Source organism: Meleagris gallopavo, chromosome Z (assembly GCF_905368555.1).
Source record: "Meleagris gallopavo chromosome Z, MGAL_WU_HG_1.1, whole genome shotgun sequence".
NCBI lineage: Eukaryota > Metazoa > Chordata > Aves > Galliformes > Phasianidae > Meleagris > Meleagris gallopavo.
In genome coordinates this window covers 34,264,463-34,283,706 of record NC_139435.1, presented here as the reverse complement: position 1 = coordinate 34,283,706, position 19,244 = coordinate 34,264,463, and the positions used below count along the sequence as shown (strand labels likewise).

The following is a 19,244-nucleotide window of genomic DNA, read 5'->3' as shown; positions in this document are numbered from 1 at the left end:
AACAATTCTTATAATATTTTATTTTTTTCCACTTGCTTCACAAGGCTTGGAACATACCACTCTAGCCTCCGAGGCTCCCAGGTGTCACTGAAACCAACTTAAATGAAACAGCTGAAAGCATATTCCTCATTTAGATTCAGCACAGCTCAAACCATGCCAGACAGTCTGTAGGAGAATGACCCCACTCGTGAAAAATATTTTTTTTCATCATATGAATCTTTGGGAGAGGAGAGAGGATTAAAAAATAATAATAATAATAAAAAAAAACAAACAAAAAAAATTCTGATAGGAAACATCTTTGAAATTAGTCCTCTTGATGCCTGAAAAGTAACTTTATGCTTTCAAATACGAACAGTTTTCTACACATGGTAAGATGTTGCATGCAGCTACCAGCCATAAGCTTTAGTCCACACTGCTTTCTTCTTGAACTCTGCAAGAGGTCTCAAGGCCAGAAGCGTAACTATGAAGACAAGGAAAAATCATATTAATATGTGCAGTCTAGACTGAAAAGTATTCTTCCTAGTCATTTTACTAACAGGTATAGATTCACTTCCCCTTTTACTGACTCTTTTCATGACTTTCATTTCCTAGCCTGACAGCTTCTGATGCAACTTCTGCTATTCCCAGATATACTAGTCTCCACATCCCTCCAAAATGTCATGCTGTACAAGACCTTTTGCTTGCTTTGTGGCAAGTTTTCCACTGAAATCACATCTCATCACCTCTTTTGAATTAGGCCATCACTTTGAAGCAGCACATGTATCAACCAAGTCTGCGAGGAGCCTCAATTCAGTGACCAGGCATCCAAGAGTAGTGGGGGATAGGAGATACTGGGAAGGACAGAAGCATGAAGTGCAAGGTCTTATATCCTCAGTTCTCTGATTCACAGTGCAATTCATTGCTTCTTTGATTCAAAAGGATCATGCTTTTAAGCAGAATCTGGTTACCAAACTGCTCACGCTTTAGTCATCCAGGAGGGAGTCAACTCATCTCAACCATTGCATACTGAGAATATACTGTGTGCATCAGAATTTTCTGATTACAGAAAATTTCTCAACATCCATTAGCATGTTTCTGCTATACTAAACTTGACTCCACTGAAGATAAGCAGACAGTGAGAGAATCTTTAGATTTATCAGAGAGTGATTAGAAGTTGAAAACCTTCAAAAGCAAGGCTAATTATCCTAGTAAAGCAGCTTATGAGAAGTTGTGTTTAGGTCCAACAAATCAAGTGATTCAAAGGAAGTGCCTTGTGTTAATGGAAAGAAGAAAAAGCACACTTCCTTCACCAGAGAGCACTTATGGTGTCCCCTTAAAATCATTTGCACAGATTGTATTACGCTTCTACATCTCAAAGTGACCAATGTAGTACAAGGGAGGGTCAAAATATGTTACTGTAAATCAAAATATTGTGCATTTCCCATATTTATTTTTATCTTTCTTTTCAATAACCCCATTCCACCATTCTGTGACTCACTACACTAGTTAGACAACTATCCAGGCTGTCACTGTCTGCCTCTTCTCCCTTCCCTACTTTCCCTTTCCTCTTGCTTATTTAGATCTTTATTAATACAACCCTTTTGTCCAAATGTTTTAAGGGAAATCCTTCATTACTCTTAATGTATTTGTCTCCTGGATGCATAAGAATAATTTCTGTTTTGTGATTTCTATTCTAGAATTGGAGGCTTTACAAATAGTACATTAATTTTAAAAAATAATTTCAAAAACAATTGACAGATCTATCACTGAATCTCTTGAAGAACTGGGTATCTCCCTTGGGATCACTGGGTTCCTTACATCTTCAGCAGTGTATCACAAGAGGCAGCAGATAAGATAGCAAAGACTTTAAAAAGGTGTCACAGATAGGTACTCAATCTTACTTCTGAAGGTTCCCTTAAAAGACAAAATATAGCTCTCCTGCATATGCTAATTGCATGGTTTCATCTCGCTCCTTTTAATAACTGGATTTTTCTCTGTTATTGATAATTACAGAAAGATAAGGAATCAATTAAAAATACTCTACCTTTCAGCAGGTTTGTAGAAGATTTTGATAATGCTTCCTTAGGACTTTCCAACATACTGATAAGCCAGTCAATAAACTAAGGATTAAAACAAAAAAAAAAGACTTGAATTAAAAGAGTCTCTTCATCTAAACACCACAAATTCTTTTCAGTTTGATAAGCAACATCACACTGCTGCTAAATTTGAACAGTTATCTCATCAGAGGTAGTGGCCAATCAAGCTTCCGCCCAAACTAACCAAACTGCATCTCACCGTTAGTGTAATTTCTTCCACTGTTGGATTTGGTACTTTTGTTCCATCCTACTATGTAAGCAATAGTTCTTTGTAGAAAAGAAGACACAGTGAACCCTTTCCTCTTGCTTATTTACATCTTTATTAATACAACCCTTTTGTCCAAATGTTTTAAGGGAAATCCTTCATTACTCTTAATGTATTTCTCCCTCTTCCGAACTCTCTCATTTCTCACTAACAGTGAGTGGTTTTTCTAGCAGTGTATGGTGCCTGCAGGAGAACATGATATTTCAACTTTATTGAAATGATCTTCGGAACATGGTGTCAAATTCTGTCCTAAAGCCTAATCATGTATTTGCATATTAACACCCCACTTATACATTTCACCCATATTCTGAACTCTGACTTGAGAGAAGCATGCAGGAACCAATTAGTGGTTCTAGCTATCAATCTATGGATTCATAATATTTCCACATATCTCAGTGATGAGCAATCTGCAATAGGCTTGCCAAATTAAGCATAATTGTTTACAATTATTTTAATGAAATACTTGAAAATAAAACGAAACTTAAACATTACAAAGATCACTGATTGTTCTACATTGCCACGGTGTTGATGTCCAGTTCTAGTGGATCTGCCTTTTAGTGTTTAAAAACCAACTTGCTACCAGTAGCCAATTCTCCCTCAAAACTTTGATTCTTGTAACGTTCCTTATATCTTTGTAACTCTAATTTTACTTGAGGAACTACAGTCAAATGTTTTGAGACAAGTCATATCTAGTATGAATAAAAAAAACCAAGATCACATTCAGGTGCACTTCAGACTTCAGCAGGCTACTTGGAATGGATTCTTTCTGACTCTTGGAAAAAAGCTTACCCCTATGTGCAATCTTACCCTTTGTGTTTGTTCTTTCCAAGGCTCTTTAGTTAGCAAAAGAGAAATGCTACTGGGAAGAAGAGTGAGTGTCTCCTGCATAGCAAGCTTGTCAGCGGGGTGCTTGCCAACATGATCCTCAAATAATTCTGGTAATACTGTTTGGTGCTTCCATGGTGACCAGTCGGCACTGAGGCCAAGCAGTAATGGTGCACTATGGTCAGCCCAGGCCACCACAGAACCTGCAAACAGCCACAGAAGAAAATCTATAACCTAAAGAGGAAAAAAGTAAAAGCACACTTTATTAAATGAGTAATACAGGAGAAAAAAAGAAATAACAAATGGGGGTTTATTCAAAGTAATCAGCTGGAAATCCACCTAAGATTCAAAATGTAACAACTAAAAAGTTCTTAATATTCTCAATGGATTGAAGCAGTGTAAGGTTTTTTTTTTTTTTTCCTCAACTCAAAATCAAACTAAAATGTCTGCAGAAAGAGAAGCAAAAATACACTCTTCTACAGCCATCCTTTAGTTTAATGCTGACCACATCTCATTAAAATCGGCAAATAACATTTTTACAGTAATCAGATTGTTGAGAGTCAGGCTTGTGTGTTAAAGAAGCTGACAAATATTGTAGCAATGCAAAACATGTAGCATCCTTGGTGTCCTAAGACAGAAGACTAAGAGCTGAACAGATGTTATAACTAACAATGTTAGTACTCTAAAATTGTCCAAGATTCAAGAACCAGCAGATGCAGAACTCTAATGTCCTTAGATAGTTCTACTTGTGAACTCAATTTTTCCTTTAATAGTTCTATACACAGCAAGTTAAGAGCAACAATTTTCTTTAGCTGCCTATAGAATTTCTCACAATTTAGATTTTATGATTATTTGAAGTAAAAGTTTTAAATGCACATTCAGAATGTAAATTGAAAATATGAAAGCGTAGGGAATAATACTCAGTGCTGAGAAAGAATTACACCAAAAAAACCTTTTTTCCCTGAAAGCTGCAAATTATTTTCACAGCATGTACCTCCTTAAGATGAACATTTTGTACAGGTGTTGACTTGTATGCTAAATTTCCGATGTAGCCCATCAAGTCCAGCAGCCAGTCCATCCTTTTCATCACTCCTAAAAGAATATTGGCTCAGTTAAACTTCACAGTGCATTATTTTTCTTTAAAAAATCAAGAGCGAGGAAACAAAATGGCAACAACTGTGGAGGAACAACAATCAGCAATACCACTGTAACCATTTGTTCCATGATTGCCACTGGCAGAAGGCATACAGGCACTTACATTGTAAAAAGCCCTTGCTGGTAACGTAGGCAACACACTATACATGCAGAAAAAGAAATGTTTAGCAAGATTAATTTCATGTAGCAGCAGCCCCCTCTGCAGACATGACTACTCCTGAAACCTAAAACCTCCCCAGGGTTTTTGCCTTGGGATCATTAAAATAGTCAGGCAATGGAACTAAAACGTGCCCTCAACTCAATGATAGAACATATTTCATTGATTTGGTCTTCTGTCCAAATTCAGTTCTCCCTCCCACAAACTAATAACCCTAATAACCACCTTTGTCTTATTTTCAGCTTTCAGTCTGTGTCATTACCCTCTCCCGCTGTTCCCCACATACGCCTGTTTCCACTTTGCCTCCTCTTTCAGTGAAAGAACTCACTTCATTCAAAACTCACTAATGGTTGAAGTTCTTCAATCACAGTTTGGACCTCAGGCATGAATGAGCGACATAATACTTTGAAGTTCACCTGTGAATAGTCAGCTCAAGGTCTTGCAGCCATGAAAATGGAGAGACTTAATTCTTCACTCCATTTGTACTTGTTTCTTCTTTGTTTATCCTACTGCCTGATTCTGTTACTTCCCTTGCGTCAGCCCCAGTGCTTATCAGAAGTTGAGGTGAGCCAACCAACATATAACCCACTAGACAACTATCTGTTACAGCAGGGAGGAGGAAGAACAATTTTGTTTCCTGCATTAATTCAACACAACGAGCTCAGCCAGGCTCACAGAAACACATTCTTACTTATTTTGTCTCACACTGCTAATTTAGATACGAGCTCTGAAGGACAGCAGGACTGCGCTGGCACTGGTCTCTGGTGTGCTATGTATATTTCCAACATTACTCAAAAGTTTAGAACAACTGGGAGACACAAGATGTAGTCACAGCTGTGGTCAGCAAATCACACTTGTCTATGACACGTGACTCATTGCTGATCCATGCAACAACAAAGAAATGGAGAAAAACATGAAAATAGCATTTGTTATAAGTATTTCAAAAGCTGAAAGATTCTGAAGATTGGGTAGTTTCCAGTGTGGAGAAGTTTGAAAACAATTGCATCAGAGTATCTTAAAATTATATAAATAATATCAGTGCAGACCCATTAATAGTTGTTGATACTGTTGCTAATCCTTACTTAATGCTGGTCTTACCAGTGTTTTCATGGCTCACAATACGGGAGTGATAGAAACTATGCAAGAACATCCATACTGTAGACTCTTTCTGGTAATAGCCTATCAAAGTATCAATCACAACACTCAAGTTCTTCAAAGGCAGTCTGCCTTGAGAAATCAAATACACTTTGGTGAAGATGGCCTTCTCCATATTGTTCTGCAAAGACAGTAAAAAAAGATAAATCAAAATATGCCTTATGTTGTGGAAACAGAAAAATAGGGAAAGAATTCTCTCTATAAAAATTGGGAAGGAATTCTCTGATTATCTAGCAGGCTTATTTTTCTTTCAGACAAATTATGAAACCTAAGACTGTACATACTACTTTAATTTTACATGCACCTGAATAATTAAGCAAAGGGCAATGCAGTACAGTTTGATTGTTTCCATACTGCTTTAGGTTTTACACTCCCCTTTAAACTGAAATGAGCCATAGTGACAGTTCTTGAGATCCAAAACTTTTTGCATGATAGATTTCCTTTAGTGACAAAAGAGGTTTTCACAAACTGTTCTTTACTGTGTGGAAATAAGAACTCAAGAAAATGACAGTTCAGCTTCCCTAACCTATTTAAATGCTTGATTCACTCTCTCTGATCAGTGAATCTTCCAGCAGATGGAATAGCATGGCATTATGTCATGGATATTTGTTCATAAAGACCCTCTACAACTCATGAAGCCCTTCCACGCAGGTTATTTCCTCAATATATAGTATTTTTCAGCTGCTAGAGTTCCACTGCTAGCTGATGTGGTGAGCTAGCAGATGAAAGTTTCCATTGTTATCTTCAGCCATCTTGTCTACCAGGAAACACTCCGAATGAATACAAATATAGCATATTAAGTCACAAATGAAAGATAGTTCAGTTGAAGCATTTCACTTTTTAACAAAAGAAAAAATCCAACAGTTCTCACTAGGATGCGTTTAGAATTTGTTTCAAGTTGGTAGTTATGTTAACACATGAAGGCTAGAGTCTTTTTTGCACTGCTGGACTAAGAAAATCTAACACCACTCCTATTCTAAATAACAGTCCAGTTCAAAGTCCCGGGATAAAATCAGCACTACTTAGTTGCCTTAACAATGGATGTGGACTGAGCACTTTTGCCTCTCTCTGATGTTAGTAGAGTAGTGCCAAAACTCTCATATGCAGGATACACTAACAATGTTCCTCAGCAACTAAAACACTCTGATGAGATGAAAAATGGTAATATATGCTCATTTCATGTAATTTTGTGATAAAAGATCAGGAGAAAACTATAATTACCTTAGAGATCTGAACAATGCGATCAATCTCTGAATCAGCCATTTCTGAGATACACTTTGCTACACTGACATACATCTCCAGTTTACTTCTCTGCAACAGAAAAGAAAATGCACGTTTGGACATCTACCACCAGATTTCTTCGTCATTAAAACCACTATATCCAGGAACTTTGTTAATGACCATGATGACAACTTAAATGCACTTCATGTAGGAAAAAATATATATTCTTTTTTTTTTTATTAAATTAAACACTTTTTAGAACTGTCCTTCCTAGCAGATATTTTCTGTATCTAGGTTGTTCTTTACAACACTGCAAGATGCTGAATCCTCTATTGAGAAAGAATATCTCTGACTGTTCTCTACTACTGTTTCAGTACCATTGATTTTGGTACCAGTACTGTGTTTTCCCATTACCAAGTTATTTAAGAGGAAAACTGTATTAAAATGCCCTCACAACTCAATCAACAGAATATTTGAAAGTAACAAATACAAAATATGCAGGAATCTTAACTGCTCTCACTAAAAATTTTTACATCCTAGTTCATGTTTCAAATCTGATGAGTCAGTGCAAAAAGATGGGATTTTACATCAGTAAAAATAACCAGTCAAAGTTTAGATGTCTCATACATTATTCCTTACCTGAATTTCATTTGGTAGAAGCTCAAATATTTTCTCAATAGCCTGGCACAAAAAGCCCCAGCAGTACTGGGCAGGGTTTGGAATTTTCATTGCCTGCATGAGTCCCTGTAAAACACACTGGCAAATTTCTGGGTTTTTTGTGCGGTTCACTTCAAACTGTTGTATCAGAAACACTTCTGTAAAAGCCTGTAGCTTGTCTTCTGCAACATGTTTCATCCACAGGGACAGGGATGTGAAAAGGTATTTCTGCGTTTTTGTCTAAAAAGAGAATAGAAGGTGGGAGTGTCTTAAAGTTTGCTGTGATTTCCAGATTAATTATCTTCACTGAATTTAGGTCTTTCTGTTTGGTCTAGATATTTGGAATTGGCTTTCAATTCACTGGTGTTTCCTGTACTACATAGAAGCCATCTACAAATGAAGAGGTATCACTTATTTTTAAATCACTTTTTTGACAAATTTTTAAATTTTTAAACAAATTTTTAAATCACTTTTAAATACTAAACGATTTTTTTCCATGTGATATAAATTAGTATGTTTCAAGAACTCCAATAATTTCTTTTTGTGCTAAAAACAGAATCTAATCTTCACTTAGTTTCATATTCTAATTCTATAATCACAGATCACCAAGTTCCAACTCTATTGCCACAGGCAGGTTTGCCAACTACTAGATCAGACACTAGATCAGATTACCCAGGGCCTCATCCAACCTGGCCTTAGATACCTTCAGGGATGGGGCATCCACAACCCCTCTGAGCAGCCTGTTCCAGCACCTCATCACTGTTAGCAAAAAAAACTTCCCTGACATCTAATCTAAATCTTCCCTCCTTTAGTACAAAACCATTCCCCTATGTCCTATCACTATCCACCCATGTAAAAAGCTGATTTCTCTCATGTTTATAAACTTCCTTTAAATGTTTGAAGCTCGCAATGAGATCTCCCTGCAGCCTTCTCTCTTCCGGGCTGAACAAGCCAAGCTACTCCAGCCTGTATTCATGGGAGAGATGCTCCAGCCCTTGGATTCATATTCATGGCCCTCCTTTGGAACCTCTCCAAAAGCTCCACATCTTTTCTGTAGGCCGCAGACTGGAATGTAGTACTGCAACTAAGGTCTCATGAGGCCAGAGTAGAGGGGGACAATCACCTCCCTTGTCCTGTTGGTCACCCTTCTTTCGATGAAACATTTATTCCAAGTTCAGATGGAACATGACATTCAACTATTATTATAAAGTATTAAATTAAAAAGGAAAAAATGCAGCTCAAATAAAGCATTTCAGAAAGCATTCCAAGTCAGTTAAATCAAATCTCTTCCATAAGCATGACTCATTTCTTCCCTCTTTTTATGGATTGTTTGAATTAGAAGGAGTTCAAACATGGCAAAATTCTGCTTTCCTTCAAAACTGAGGAACTTCTTTTCAATGAACTCTGTTTTACTAAAGATCTTTTGTACTGGCAGAAAAATTTTGGTTTCCCTGTATGCTGTGCACCTGTGCACTGCATTCCCACACAAGACACACAGACCTTGCCTAGGCAGCCAAGCATGCTAGTATGACACACCTAATACCATTAATATTATTGGTTAATGAAGATAAGTACAATTACATTGAAAAAAATAAAAACTAATATATCCTGGGGCTGACTCCATTTTGTGACCTGAAATTCATACTGCACTGAGAAACTAGAGCTCAGAAACTAAATACTTTGCTTTGCTGTTTATCTATCTGTGGAGATTAATTTAAAATCACAAGTCAAAAGAAACCCCTCAAGGAACTGGAATAGATCATAGAAATCTGCACTGGATTTACTGAGAATCATTCTGAATCTCTTCCTCATTTAGAATAAACTAATGGAACTGCACACTCAAGTGCACTATGAGATTCAGAAAGCTTTTAGAGACTACATAATGGAGTCCATATTGAACCTCCATAAAAACAACTGCATTGTAGGGGAGGATAAGCCTCAATTTGATTCTACTATACGTGTGTCTGTAATTATCTAGAGAGTTAGGTTTTTTAAAAGTAACATCTTTTACTAAATCAAGAAATGCTGATAGAAGAAGCAGGCAAGATTTTGGACAAATAAGTAAGACTTTTCTCAAGTCTATCAACTGACATACTGAAAAACAATTTTGTTCCCTACATGCCATGCCTTCTTACATGTCTAGATTATCAGAAATGCAGCAGGAAATGAAAGAGATGCAAAAGATCTTACATGATCAAAACAAAAACAATGTTGCATATCTTAAGTTCATCTTGAACCTGAAGGTCCCAGACAAGATACTCCAGTCTATCATTACAAATAGATGCTAAATGTACTCATTTCTGCAGAATTCTGAACATAACAGTCATTTCACAGTCTAACACTCTAACCTTCATTACTATCTGAGCGATCTCTTAGGAAAGAAGTGCTGAAGTCACACAGATTTTCTGACATACATACACTGAGACTGTAGACAAGAGGAGGTGCGACCCACATCCCCAAAAGCATTGCAGCATTTTGAGATGATTGGGCTTGTGTCGTAGCCAGTTCAAGGCAGAGATACTTTATCTCATCACCTAAAACAAACAGAATAGAAGTTAGGAAATAAATTATTTTAACTTTAAATTTATTTTCAACTTATACATTGAAGATTATCGTTCTACTTGAGCACTTGCAGATGAAACTCCATTTATAGAGTTGCTACTTAGAGTTTTCAGCACATTCACTGTAGAATGCTCCCCTCCCCATTCATACTTGGACAAATTCTGAGATGTCTTGCTGAAAGTTCCCTTCAGTTTTCTCAATAAGAAAAATACAAGAATGGAAAGGAAATAAAAATTTAAATGATCCTTGCTAAAAAAAAAAAAAAAGAAAAAAAGGAAAAAAAAAAGATTAATCTACAAAGTAAATTAGTCCCTTTCCATCATACTAAATGTGAGAGTAATTAGCATTTATGTACCTGCTTATACACATCCTTGTACTATGTATGTTTATGTAACATGTCACAGAACAGAGGTTAGTCACTATTAATACCCTTGGTGCTTGGCTGGAAAATTTTACAGTTTAACACATGGAAGACTTTACTGTGCATGCAGGTTGTAATAGTTATGAAATCCCTCTTACTAGTTTCTTCTTAGAGACCTCTTAGTGACTAGTACAGCCTGTTTCCTACTAGAGTAACTCATCGTAAATATATTCAAGAGAGACTTCGAGCAATGCAATTGCTTCCATGTAGCTCATGATTGTTAAAGCAGTACAAAATAAAAAACGTTAGGTATCATACTGGCATTTATTCATCACATATTCTTGTCAGCATTTAAAATTTAAATAGGTGCTTCGATACTCAAATGTTTTTTCAAGTGGTCATAGAATCGTAGAATGGCTTGGGTTGGAAGTGACCTCAAGGATCAAGCTCCAATCCTCCTGCTGCAGGCAAGGCCATCAACCTCCTTATTTAATAGTAGATCAGGCTGCCCAGGGCCCCATCCAACCTGGCCTTGACCACCTTCAGGGACAGGGCATCCACAACCTCTCTGGGCAGCCTGCTCCAGCACCTCACCACTCTCTCTGTAAAGAACGTCCCTCTGACATCCAACCCAAGTCAACTTAAAACCATTTCCTCTTTTCCTGCCATTATCTACCCTTGTAAAGAGTTGACTCCCTTCCTGTTTGTATACTCCCTTCAGGTACTGGAAGGCTGCAATGAGGTCACCCCACAGCCTTCTCTTCTCCAGGCAATGGTCATCCATATCACATGTCTTTTACACAGTTCACTAGTTGTGCATGAGCAAAGCAAATAATTCAAGACTCAAGCTCCTTAAAAGATCTTACATTAAATGTCATGTTACTTGCAGAGCTCTGAAAGGATAGAACTGTTAGAAGATACTTCGTCAACCAATTCAAAACTGTCTCACTAGCTTGGAGTACTAAATCATAGATAATAATTTATTAATGATTGTTGACAGAGCACTGTTAAATAACATATCCCACCTATGTCACATTATGTAGTTTTTGCTGAACAACTGCAATAAATTTTCTACAATAGGAAGGCAGTCTGTTATCTGCAATACCTTTACAGATAAATTTCAAAGTAGAATTTCTAAAGCGTTTAAGTTTTGTAAAAATGCTCATAAATAACAGTCATGTAAGAATCCAAGATAATTGAATATACAGTCTATTTTTCAGACAAATATTCATGACGTAGTTATTTCAACATATTTATGTTAGTTTTATGTTTCTAGATTTTCTGCTATGTCAACTGTACTGCATCATGCTTTTTAAAACAAGCTGAATAATGTTTATTAGTACACAAGAAGATCTATTTCTGTACAGATATATAATGTAAAACGTGCAACTTCCACAGGAGCACAGAGGAAGAATCAAGAGAAATTATATTTGAAAACAGACTATCATGTGGACTGAAATTAATAAAAACACTGCCACAAAACTGATGTACAATTTCCTTTGGAATTCCCCTCATTTACAAAAGTAAGAGTCCTAAGCAAAAAACAGGAATAAAAAAATTTCCCAAGAATTTAAAAAGTTTCAGCTATTCATAAGGTTGCACACAAATTTGCATTAGCATGCACTGCACAACTCAGTATAGGAAACTCTTTCACTTATTCTTGAAAAGATTCTACTATCCATTGCAAGATTACAGAAGTTCCAGCCCAATTAACAGTAAAAGCATTTCATTTATTGCCAAATCTTTCCCAGATCTAGCAAGTATTTGTTGCACACTGGACTTTTCAGTGATTTCTAGTGCTTTTGCAGGCAATTTGTATACGTAAAATAAGCATCAGAGAAAAATAAGCAAAACTTTCCGTTTTCTGGGCTCAATTTAAATCAACAGCTCTTACTCAGCCTAGCTGTAAAAAACAATCTGCAAAGCCAGTAATGACAACTACATAAATCAAGAGAAACAAAACTCAACAGAATCAAGGGAATATGGAACTATGAACAGTAGGTGTTTTTTAAGGAAATGAGTGAAAGTCAGAGACATTTACGTCAACCAAAAATGACACCAGCAGATATCCTGAAAAAAGCTATCCAGTCCCATACTTCAGTGTTGTGATTTGATCTGGCAGGTAGCTGAATGTCACACAGCCATTTGCTCACTTTACCCCCAGTGGGATGGGGAAGAGAACTAGAAAAAATGTAGAACTTGTGGGTTGAGATAAAGACAATTCAATAGGACAGAAAAGAGGGGAAAATAAAAATAATGACAAAAGAATATACAGAACAAATAATGCACGCTGTAGTTGCTCACCACCTGCTAACTGACACATAGCCAATTCCTGAAAAACAACAGCCCTCCACTGGCCAACTCCTCCAGTTTTATAGTTCTGCATAATATTATATTGTGGCATTGGCTGGTTTGGGCCAGCTGTCCTGGCTGTGTCACTTCCCAGCTCTTTATGCATCCCCAGCTGTTTGCTGACAGAGCAGTCTGAGGAACTGAAAGTACTGTTTAGCAACAATGAAACCATCAGTGTACTGTCACCATTATTCTTATCCAGAATCTAAAACACAGCACCATGACAGCTATTAAGAAGAAAATTATTCTTGTTAAAATCAGGACATTCAGGATCAAAACTGCTCTTCAATATGAAGAAAAACGATCCTAGAAACAAAGAATCCAGAGTTGTGATGGAAAGATGGGGTATGCTTTCCCCTGTTAGCCAGTGCCATTTAGTAGACACTATATTTCAGAATAGCGATAGCCAGATATGCTGAAGTTCAAAATTGTGATAAATCTATCTGCATCTTCTAACATAGGCAACAGTAGTGCATTCAGTAGATACTAAACACAGTTTTTGATGGGTTCTTCTCACGAAATCCACTAGTGTCCTAAGAGAACTTCCAAATTGTTCTAAACCTCTTAGTTCTGTTCTCTAACCTTTTCTTATGTTACAACAACCTACGCCCAACACAACAATTGCAAACATATGCCTGCAAACATTAGAAAGTTGCCCTTGAGAGCGCGGTAAACACTTCAATTTCTGAAGCACCTAACAGGTTCTGTAGTTTACAAAAACTGTGTTAGTAAAGAAGTCTTGTGGCAAATATAAATGACAACAGAGAATGATAAAACTTACCAAAGTTTAACCTCATCAAAGGAGAAAGAACAGATGCCCAGTTTACAGGTGGATACTGATGACTTCCTCCAACTACAGCAATGGGTGCCAATGCTACTTTCACCAGCTGAGCTGGAACAGATTCAGGACCTGGAACATAATATTCAATCACAATTTTTAATCTGGATTCTATATGTTGGGTTAAATGCTTCAGAAGAAAAGTGCATGTACTATATCAACTCAAGCTGCACTGAAGACCAGTCTGTAGTGATGAACTACAGAACATTATAAAATTACCTGCTGCTTTTGTGTTGTTTTTTGTCCCCTATATCTAAGAATTAGCTGTCTCCTGTTTGTAATTAGTGGATCTATGTTTAACGCTAATAACCTGACAAAAGTTTTTCAGCTTTGGAGAAGCTTTCTGGTTCCTCTCTCTTGAATCAATGTATAAGTTAATCACAGATATTCCCCATTTAGTAAGGTTGAATTTTTGCTTTTTTTTTTTTTTTTAAGTAGGCGAACAGCCACGTTTTCTGATACTGTACTGATGTCTCAACCCAAAGATGCATGACACAAAAAACTGCTAGACATGCTAACCTTTACTACATACTGTGTTACTTAAACATGATGAATTAACTCAGTTTCCTGAAAGCAAAACAATCTATACCTTCATTAAAAGCAAATCTTGATTAATTGGACAGATCTCTTTTATTAGCACTCCACACATAACAGCACACTTTCAATAGGTTTCTTTGCATTTTTCACACATAGATACAAATCCACTTAAATACCAGAATGTCATACAGATTCTTAACCTAGAGTCCTGATAGCAGGGGACAGAAGAAACCCTGTCTGATGAAATATACCTGAGGATACATGCTAACGTTTAAAGTGGTCAGACTTTCACTCCCACAAGGGATATACATCATCTCATAGGCAGAGATAGAAGCTTTAAAAAAACAGAAAAGTCCGGACAGAAGTATATAATTCTGTTAAGTGTAATTCAATTTTTTTGTTTTAAAGGAGTTTGCACATAGAAGTTTAGAGTGCAAATGTTACAGAAGCATAGTGAAGCATTAGTGTAGCTCAGATCAGTGCTTAGAAAAGCTCTCTTGAATAAAAGCACGTTGTTAAGGTCGTATTTTTAAAGCCATAACATATTTCCTAGGCATTATACACTAATCCCTTCTTACCTTTTTTTCCACTTTCAATGGCAAAGTCAATGGCTGCCCTGATAAAGCTGCTTTCAGGCAAGTAGCTAAAATCTGGAGGAACTGTGAAGACAAAAAAAACACTTAAATACTAAAATGTGTTAGTAGAAAGTAGAACTTCCAGCTTCCATGTAAATACAAATACCAGATGGAGCTATGTTTGAGCTCACTATGTCTGCAGGTGATTCAATGCAATTAGACCAAAAGATTATTGATAGATCCGTTGGCATTCCCACTGCGAAGGCAAGTTAAACATCAGTCTTTGTGAAAAATATCAGGTCTGAAAAACAAATTCAATAACCAACTTAAAAGCCAGGGCTAAGAATTTCCTTAAATGTAACAGCCACTGCAAGTCAGGCCTTAGTAAGCTTTAAAGCTCCATTTGGAATTTAATAGAACAGAAACATTCCATGTCTATCTAAACTCAGGCACTCTGTCATCAGATTATATAGAAGTAGAAAATCCAATCATGCAATGGTATATTGACAGAATATGAACTTGTGTTAACTGTCACATTAAAAAAGCATTGACAGAATTTTCAGCTTCAGCTAAGTAGAAATCTCTACTACTAATTGACTTGAAGAATAAGCTTCTCATTGTTGTTAAAGTGTTAGCTTTTTCTTTATGAAATGTTATGAACTGCTAAAACAAAGTAGATTCAATCAGCTCTCAAGGCATGGACTGGATAATGTAAAACTTATTTACAATTTATCCTCAATCAGCTCTCAAGGCATGGACTGGATAATGTAAAACTTATTTACAATTTATCCTCACTGCTTTTGAAGAATAAAGACAGAAGCAACATACAAGCTTGACTGGTGTAACAGAGAACCTTACTTTGATACTGCAAGTAAAAGCAGATTGCAGGGTGGGCTGTGGAGAGCATCCTTTTCAGCACACTAATTCCATCATGTTTCAAGCTTTAGGTCTGGCACACAAGACCATAAAGTCCCTGACTTAGAAGCTGTCATGTCATATTAAGGCCTGCAGTGCCAAGTCTGTAGCATTCCTTGTGGCCTTCGCTATCTTTTTAATTAGGTGCTACTGCTATATGCCATCTTTAAGCAGCAATAATACAGCATCTCACCAGATGTCCTGCTTTGGGTAGAAGACAAACAGGACATATGAAGGTGTCCAAGAAGTCCTGCTGCATTTGTCTGAAGGCCAATCTGCCCCGAAAAACTGATTATCTGTTCAGACAATAAACAAATATTTAGACAATCATGCTGAATACAAACATTAAATCATTTTTTCAAACAAAATCTGTCTGTTTGGACACAGTGTCAAGATACCCTAGTGCATTATCCAAAGCTTGAAAGATAGACAAGCTCCTTACCTGTGTAAGGATTCTGATGACTTCATTGAGCTTACTTTGAAACTGGGAGGTCTGGATGCTTTCAGATTTTAGCTGCCAAAGGAATGGGGAAAAAAAAAAAAGAAAAAAAGTGACTTTTAGAAGAAAAGAAACAAGAGCAAAGAAGAAAAGCAACAGAGAATGAATACTGAGAAGATAGATTATATTTGCACACATGCCTTTTTGTGGGGGAGTGGAGTGGGGGAGGAAAAGAGGAAAAAGCCTACACAACAGTAAACTTATTTCCAGTGATAATGTGATAATGCATATGAGCCATATGATGGATCAGATTCCATTCTACAAACTAATTCATCTCTTTTGGTTCATACCCAGCATAACTCAGTATTAGATGCCATGGCAGATAACCTGTATCCTGTATGGATGCAGGAGAGATCATTCTAAATTGTCTTCTCATCAAATTTCTAGGAGAGAGAAAAGTACCATCTGTGTGTATGTTCTCACCTGTATCATGCCTCCTTCAGAACCCACCAGCGCAACCAGCCCATTGACAGCAGCCAGACGCTGCATTGTTGGAGAACCCTGGAAATGTAGTTCAGTGTCAATGAATCTTTGGGCTCACACAGCACCACAGCTGAATTTGTAGCACAACAGATTTACTTCCCTTAAGCAAAAGGGATTTTCTTTCAAATAAAAGACCATGACTGTTACCACTTCCATACTTTTAGGTCTTTTAGGTCAGACTCCAGCATGCTGAATGATTATTCATCTTTCTTGCTGAATGAAAGGCTTTATGCAGAGACTTTCTTACCCGCTTTCTCCATCTAAAATTGTCACACATTTTTCCCTGACAAATCACTTTCTCCGGGCACTGTATGTGTTCAACAAAATACGCCAGTGAATTTGAACTCTAACACATTTTTTTTTCTTTACTGAAACTCACCTTCAGCTCCAACCCTAAGGTCTAGGTTTAGAGGTTGCTTTCACACAAGTGTTTTAATAATGAGAAATTAAAATGATTGAAGCAGAATGGCAAGCAGAACAAATGAATGCATCTCAATCTTCTGACTACACAGTTACAACAGCAGTGATAAATGGGGCCTCAAACCACTCTGGACCTGTTCATCTACACAGTCATGAATACCGTCTGTTCAATCTAAAAATTGCACTGCAGTCATTGCATCCTTTGAGTATAGAGAAAGCAATTACCATATCATAAACATGGGTTACTGGCAATTTATTACTTAGCAAAATAACCATTTAGGGGAGTAAATGTAAAACAACTGAGACACTGTAATCTCCATTTTTCTAGTCTATTTTTGTTAAGTAGCATCTAATTTCACCAGGTATCTTAATTTAATTAATAACCTACATTTTATCTTTTGATATTATTCCACATTAATAAAGATGCCCAGATCTCCGAGACTTCCTACCAATAAGCATTTCCCATAAAGCAAACAGCCAGAAGAGAAATAAGGTTTTTCTTTTTTAGTGAACCATCTAAAGCCATATTTTCAACTCCAAGTATGACTCAAACAGCTTATTCAGATTGTCCCAAGTTTTCCTAAACCATTCCAGGAAAAACAATGAAAATTATGTCTCTACTCTTCTGTTAAGATCCCCCTCTTAAAAACCCTAGGATATGAATTCAAACTCTTTTACCTCTGCAATCACAACTTTTATCCAGGCTGGCATTAGTTTGTTACTCAAGTCTTCAGCTTTGCCATGGCCACAAACTGACAAACCGTGAACAACTGTACCAAGAGCTAAAGCAAAACCGGATGTCTATAAAGCGAGAAAGACACACATTAGGAAACAAATCTCCCAAAGAAGTACTCTTTTCTGTATTTACTACTGCAAAGTTACTTAAACATTTATTATTTCTTTACAGAAGCCATACACTTATAGAAGTCCTTTATTTACAACACCAGATGCTTCTGAATTTTAAGTATTTTCTCCTGTCAAATGACACAACATTTTTTCATCTTTGGTACACGGTCTGCTCTGAAGTCTTTATTCCGGAACAGACTTTCTTATACAAAGATTAAAAGAATTACAAAGGCCTTGACTCCTTATTTCTTAAGTGAATTTTCAAAACAATTGACCAGTCTAATAGTGGGCTTTGATGCTAAAAGGTTCTGTTTTTCTTTTTCTTTTTTGTTTGTTTTCTGACATATATTTAATAAAAAAGAACAAGTACTGGAATATGGAGATATTTATGCATTTTTGAAGATAACTTCAGAACACCTGGGGAAAAAACAGTAGCCTGGATTAAGTTGTGGCTCTGGTTATGATGATGTATCTGATTTAGAGAAGACAAAATTCAAATGGGCACAGCCGATGTGTTTTCTTAACAAAAATATTACAAATGAGACAGGAATTGGTAAGAAATGGCAACTAAAGACATCAAGATCTCAAAAGTACCAACTTTCCTTTTACGTATAATAAAATATATACAGTCTGCTATTATTTTGGTCTCTGGTAATTGCTACCAGAGGGGCAGATAGTGCATCAGTGGACAAAATGATAAGGTAATTGTATGGTATGCAGAATATAGTAAATACTCATTAATGATCAAAGTAGGTTAATGCAATTTCCTTCAGGCAGCAGTCTGGATATAGCAGGATCGGGTATTAAATAGATAAGAGACAAAGAGAACTTAATAAAAGCCCAAACTCTGAATCATCACCTGCAGATTTTTTTCCACTAAGGTCCGCAGTTTGTTCATGGCTTCTTCAGCCTCTGCTGCTTCTATGATTCCCACGCTGAAAGCGGAGACACAGGAGCAGGCAACAGAATAGGCAAGTACCTGAAAACAATAAATAAATTATCTTATGCAGCACCATTCAATTTCAATGCAAACAGAAGAAGGCAACATTTTTCATAGCTTGCAGTGCTGCCTCACTGACAGAGAGCAACAATGTGTCTTATTTACAAGACATGTCAAATAATCCCACAAAATAAAAATAGAAGAAAACAAATACGCACACAAAAACAACAAATACAGAACAACCAAGCAGAAAAGGAGGCAATCTATAAAACCTCAGGCAGGATTTAGACTAGTTACTAGTAACTAGACTAGTAACTACCTAGTTACTAAACACTAAGACCATGTCACGAATTCTTCTTTGGCAGTTCAAATAGAAAGCAATGTCTGCTGCTGCTGCTGCTCCAGT

At 36.7% G+C, this 19,244-nt stretch overlaps 1 protein-coding gene across 2 annotated transcripts in view; it reads right to left on the bottom strand.

Moving 5' to 3' along the window:
• Positions 1 to 19,244, bottom strand: part of FOCAD (focadhesin) — a 94,635-nt gene continuing 75,391 nt past the window's right edge. For both annotated transcript variants that reach the window (XM_085212923.1, XM_085212924.1), the window contains exons 31-45: positions 18,758 to 18,877; positions 17,731 to 17,853; positions 16,573 to 16,650; positions 16,093 to 16,164; positions 15,844 to 15,946; positions 14,739 to 14,819; positions 13,567 to 13,695; positions 9,929 to 10,044; positions 7,493 to 7,750; positions 6,854 to 6,943; positions 5,576 to 5,753; positions 4,160 to 4,257; positions 3,148 to 3,399; positions 2,024 to 2,099; positions 1 to 460 (exon numbers count right to left, since the gene is read on the bottom strand). In XM_085212923.1, coding sequence (XP_085069049.1) covers positions 387 to 460; positions 2,024 to 2,099; positions 3,148 to 3,399; positions 4,160 to 4,257; positions 5,576 to 5,753; positions 6,854 to 6,943; positions 7,493 to 7,750; positions 9,929 to 10,044; positions 13,567 to 13,695; positions 14,739 to 14,819; positions 15,844 to 15,946; positions 16,093 to 16,164; positions 16,573 to 16,650; positions 17,731 to 17,853; positions 18,758 to 18,877 — 1,848 coding nt within the window. In that variant the 3' untranslated portion in view covers positions 1 to 386. The remainder of the gene's footprint in view (positions 461 to 2,023; positions 2,100 to 3,147; positions 3,400 to 4,159; positions 4,258 to 5,575; positions 5,754 to 6,853; positions 6,944 to 7,492; positions 7,751 to 9,928; positions 10,045 to 13,566; positions 13,696 to 14,738; positions 14,820 to 15,843; positions 15,947 to 16,092; positions 16,165 to 16,572; positions 16,651 to 17,730; positions 17,854 to 18,757; positions 18,878 to 19,244) is intronic.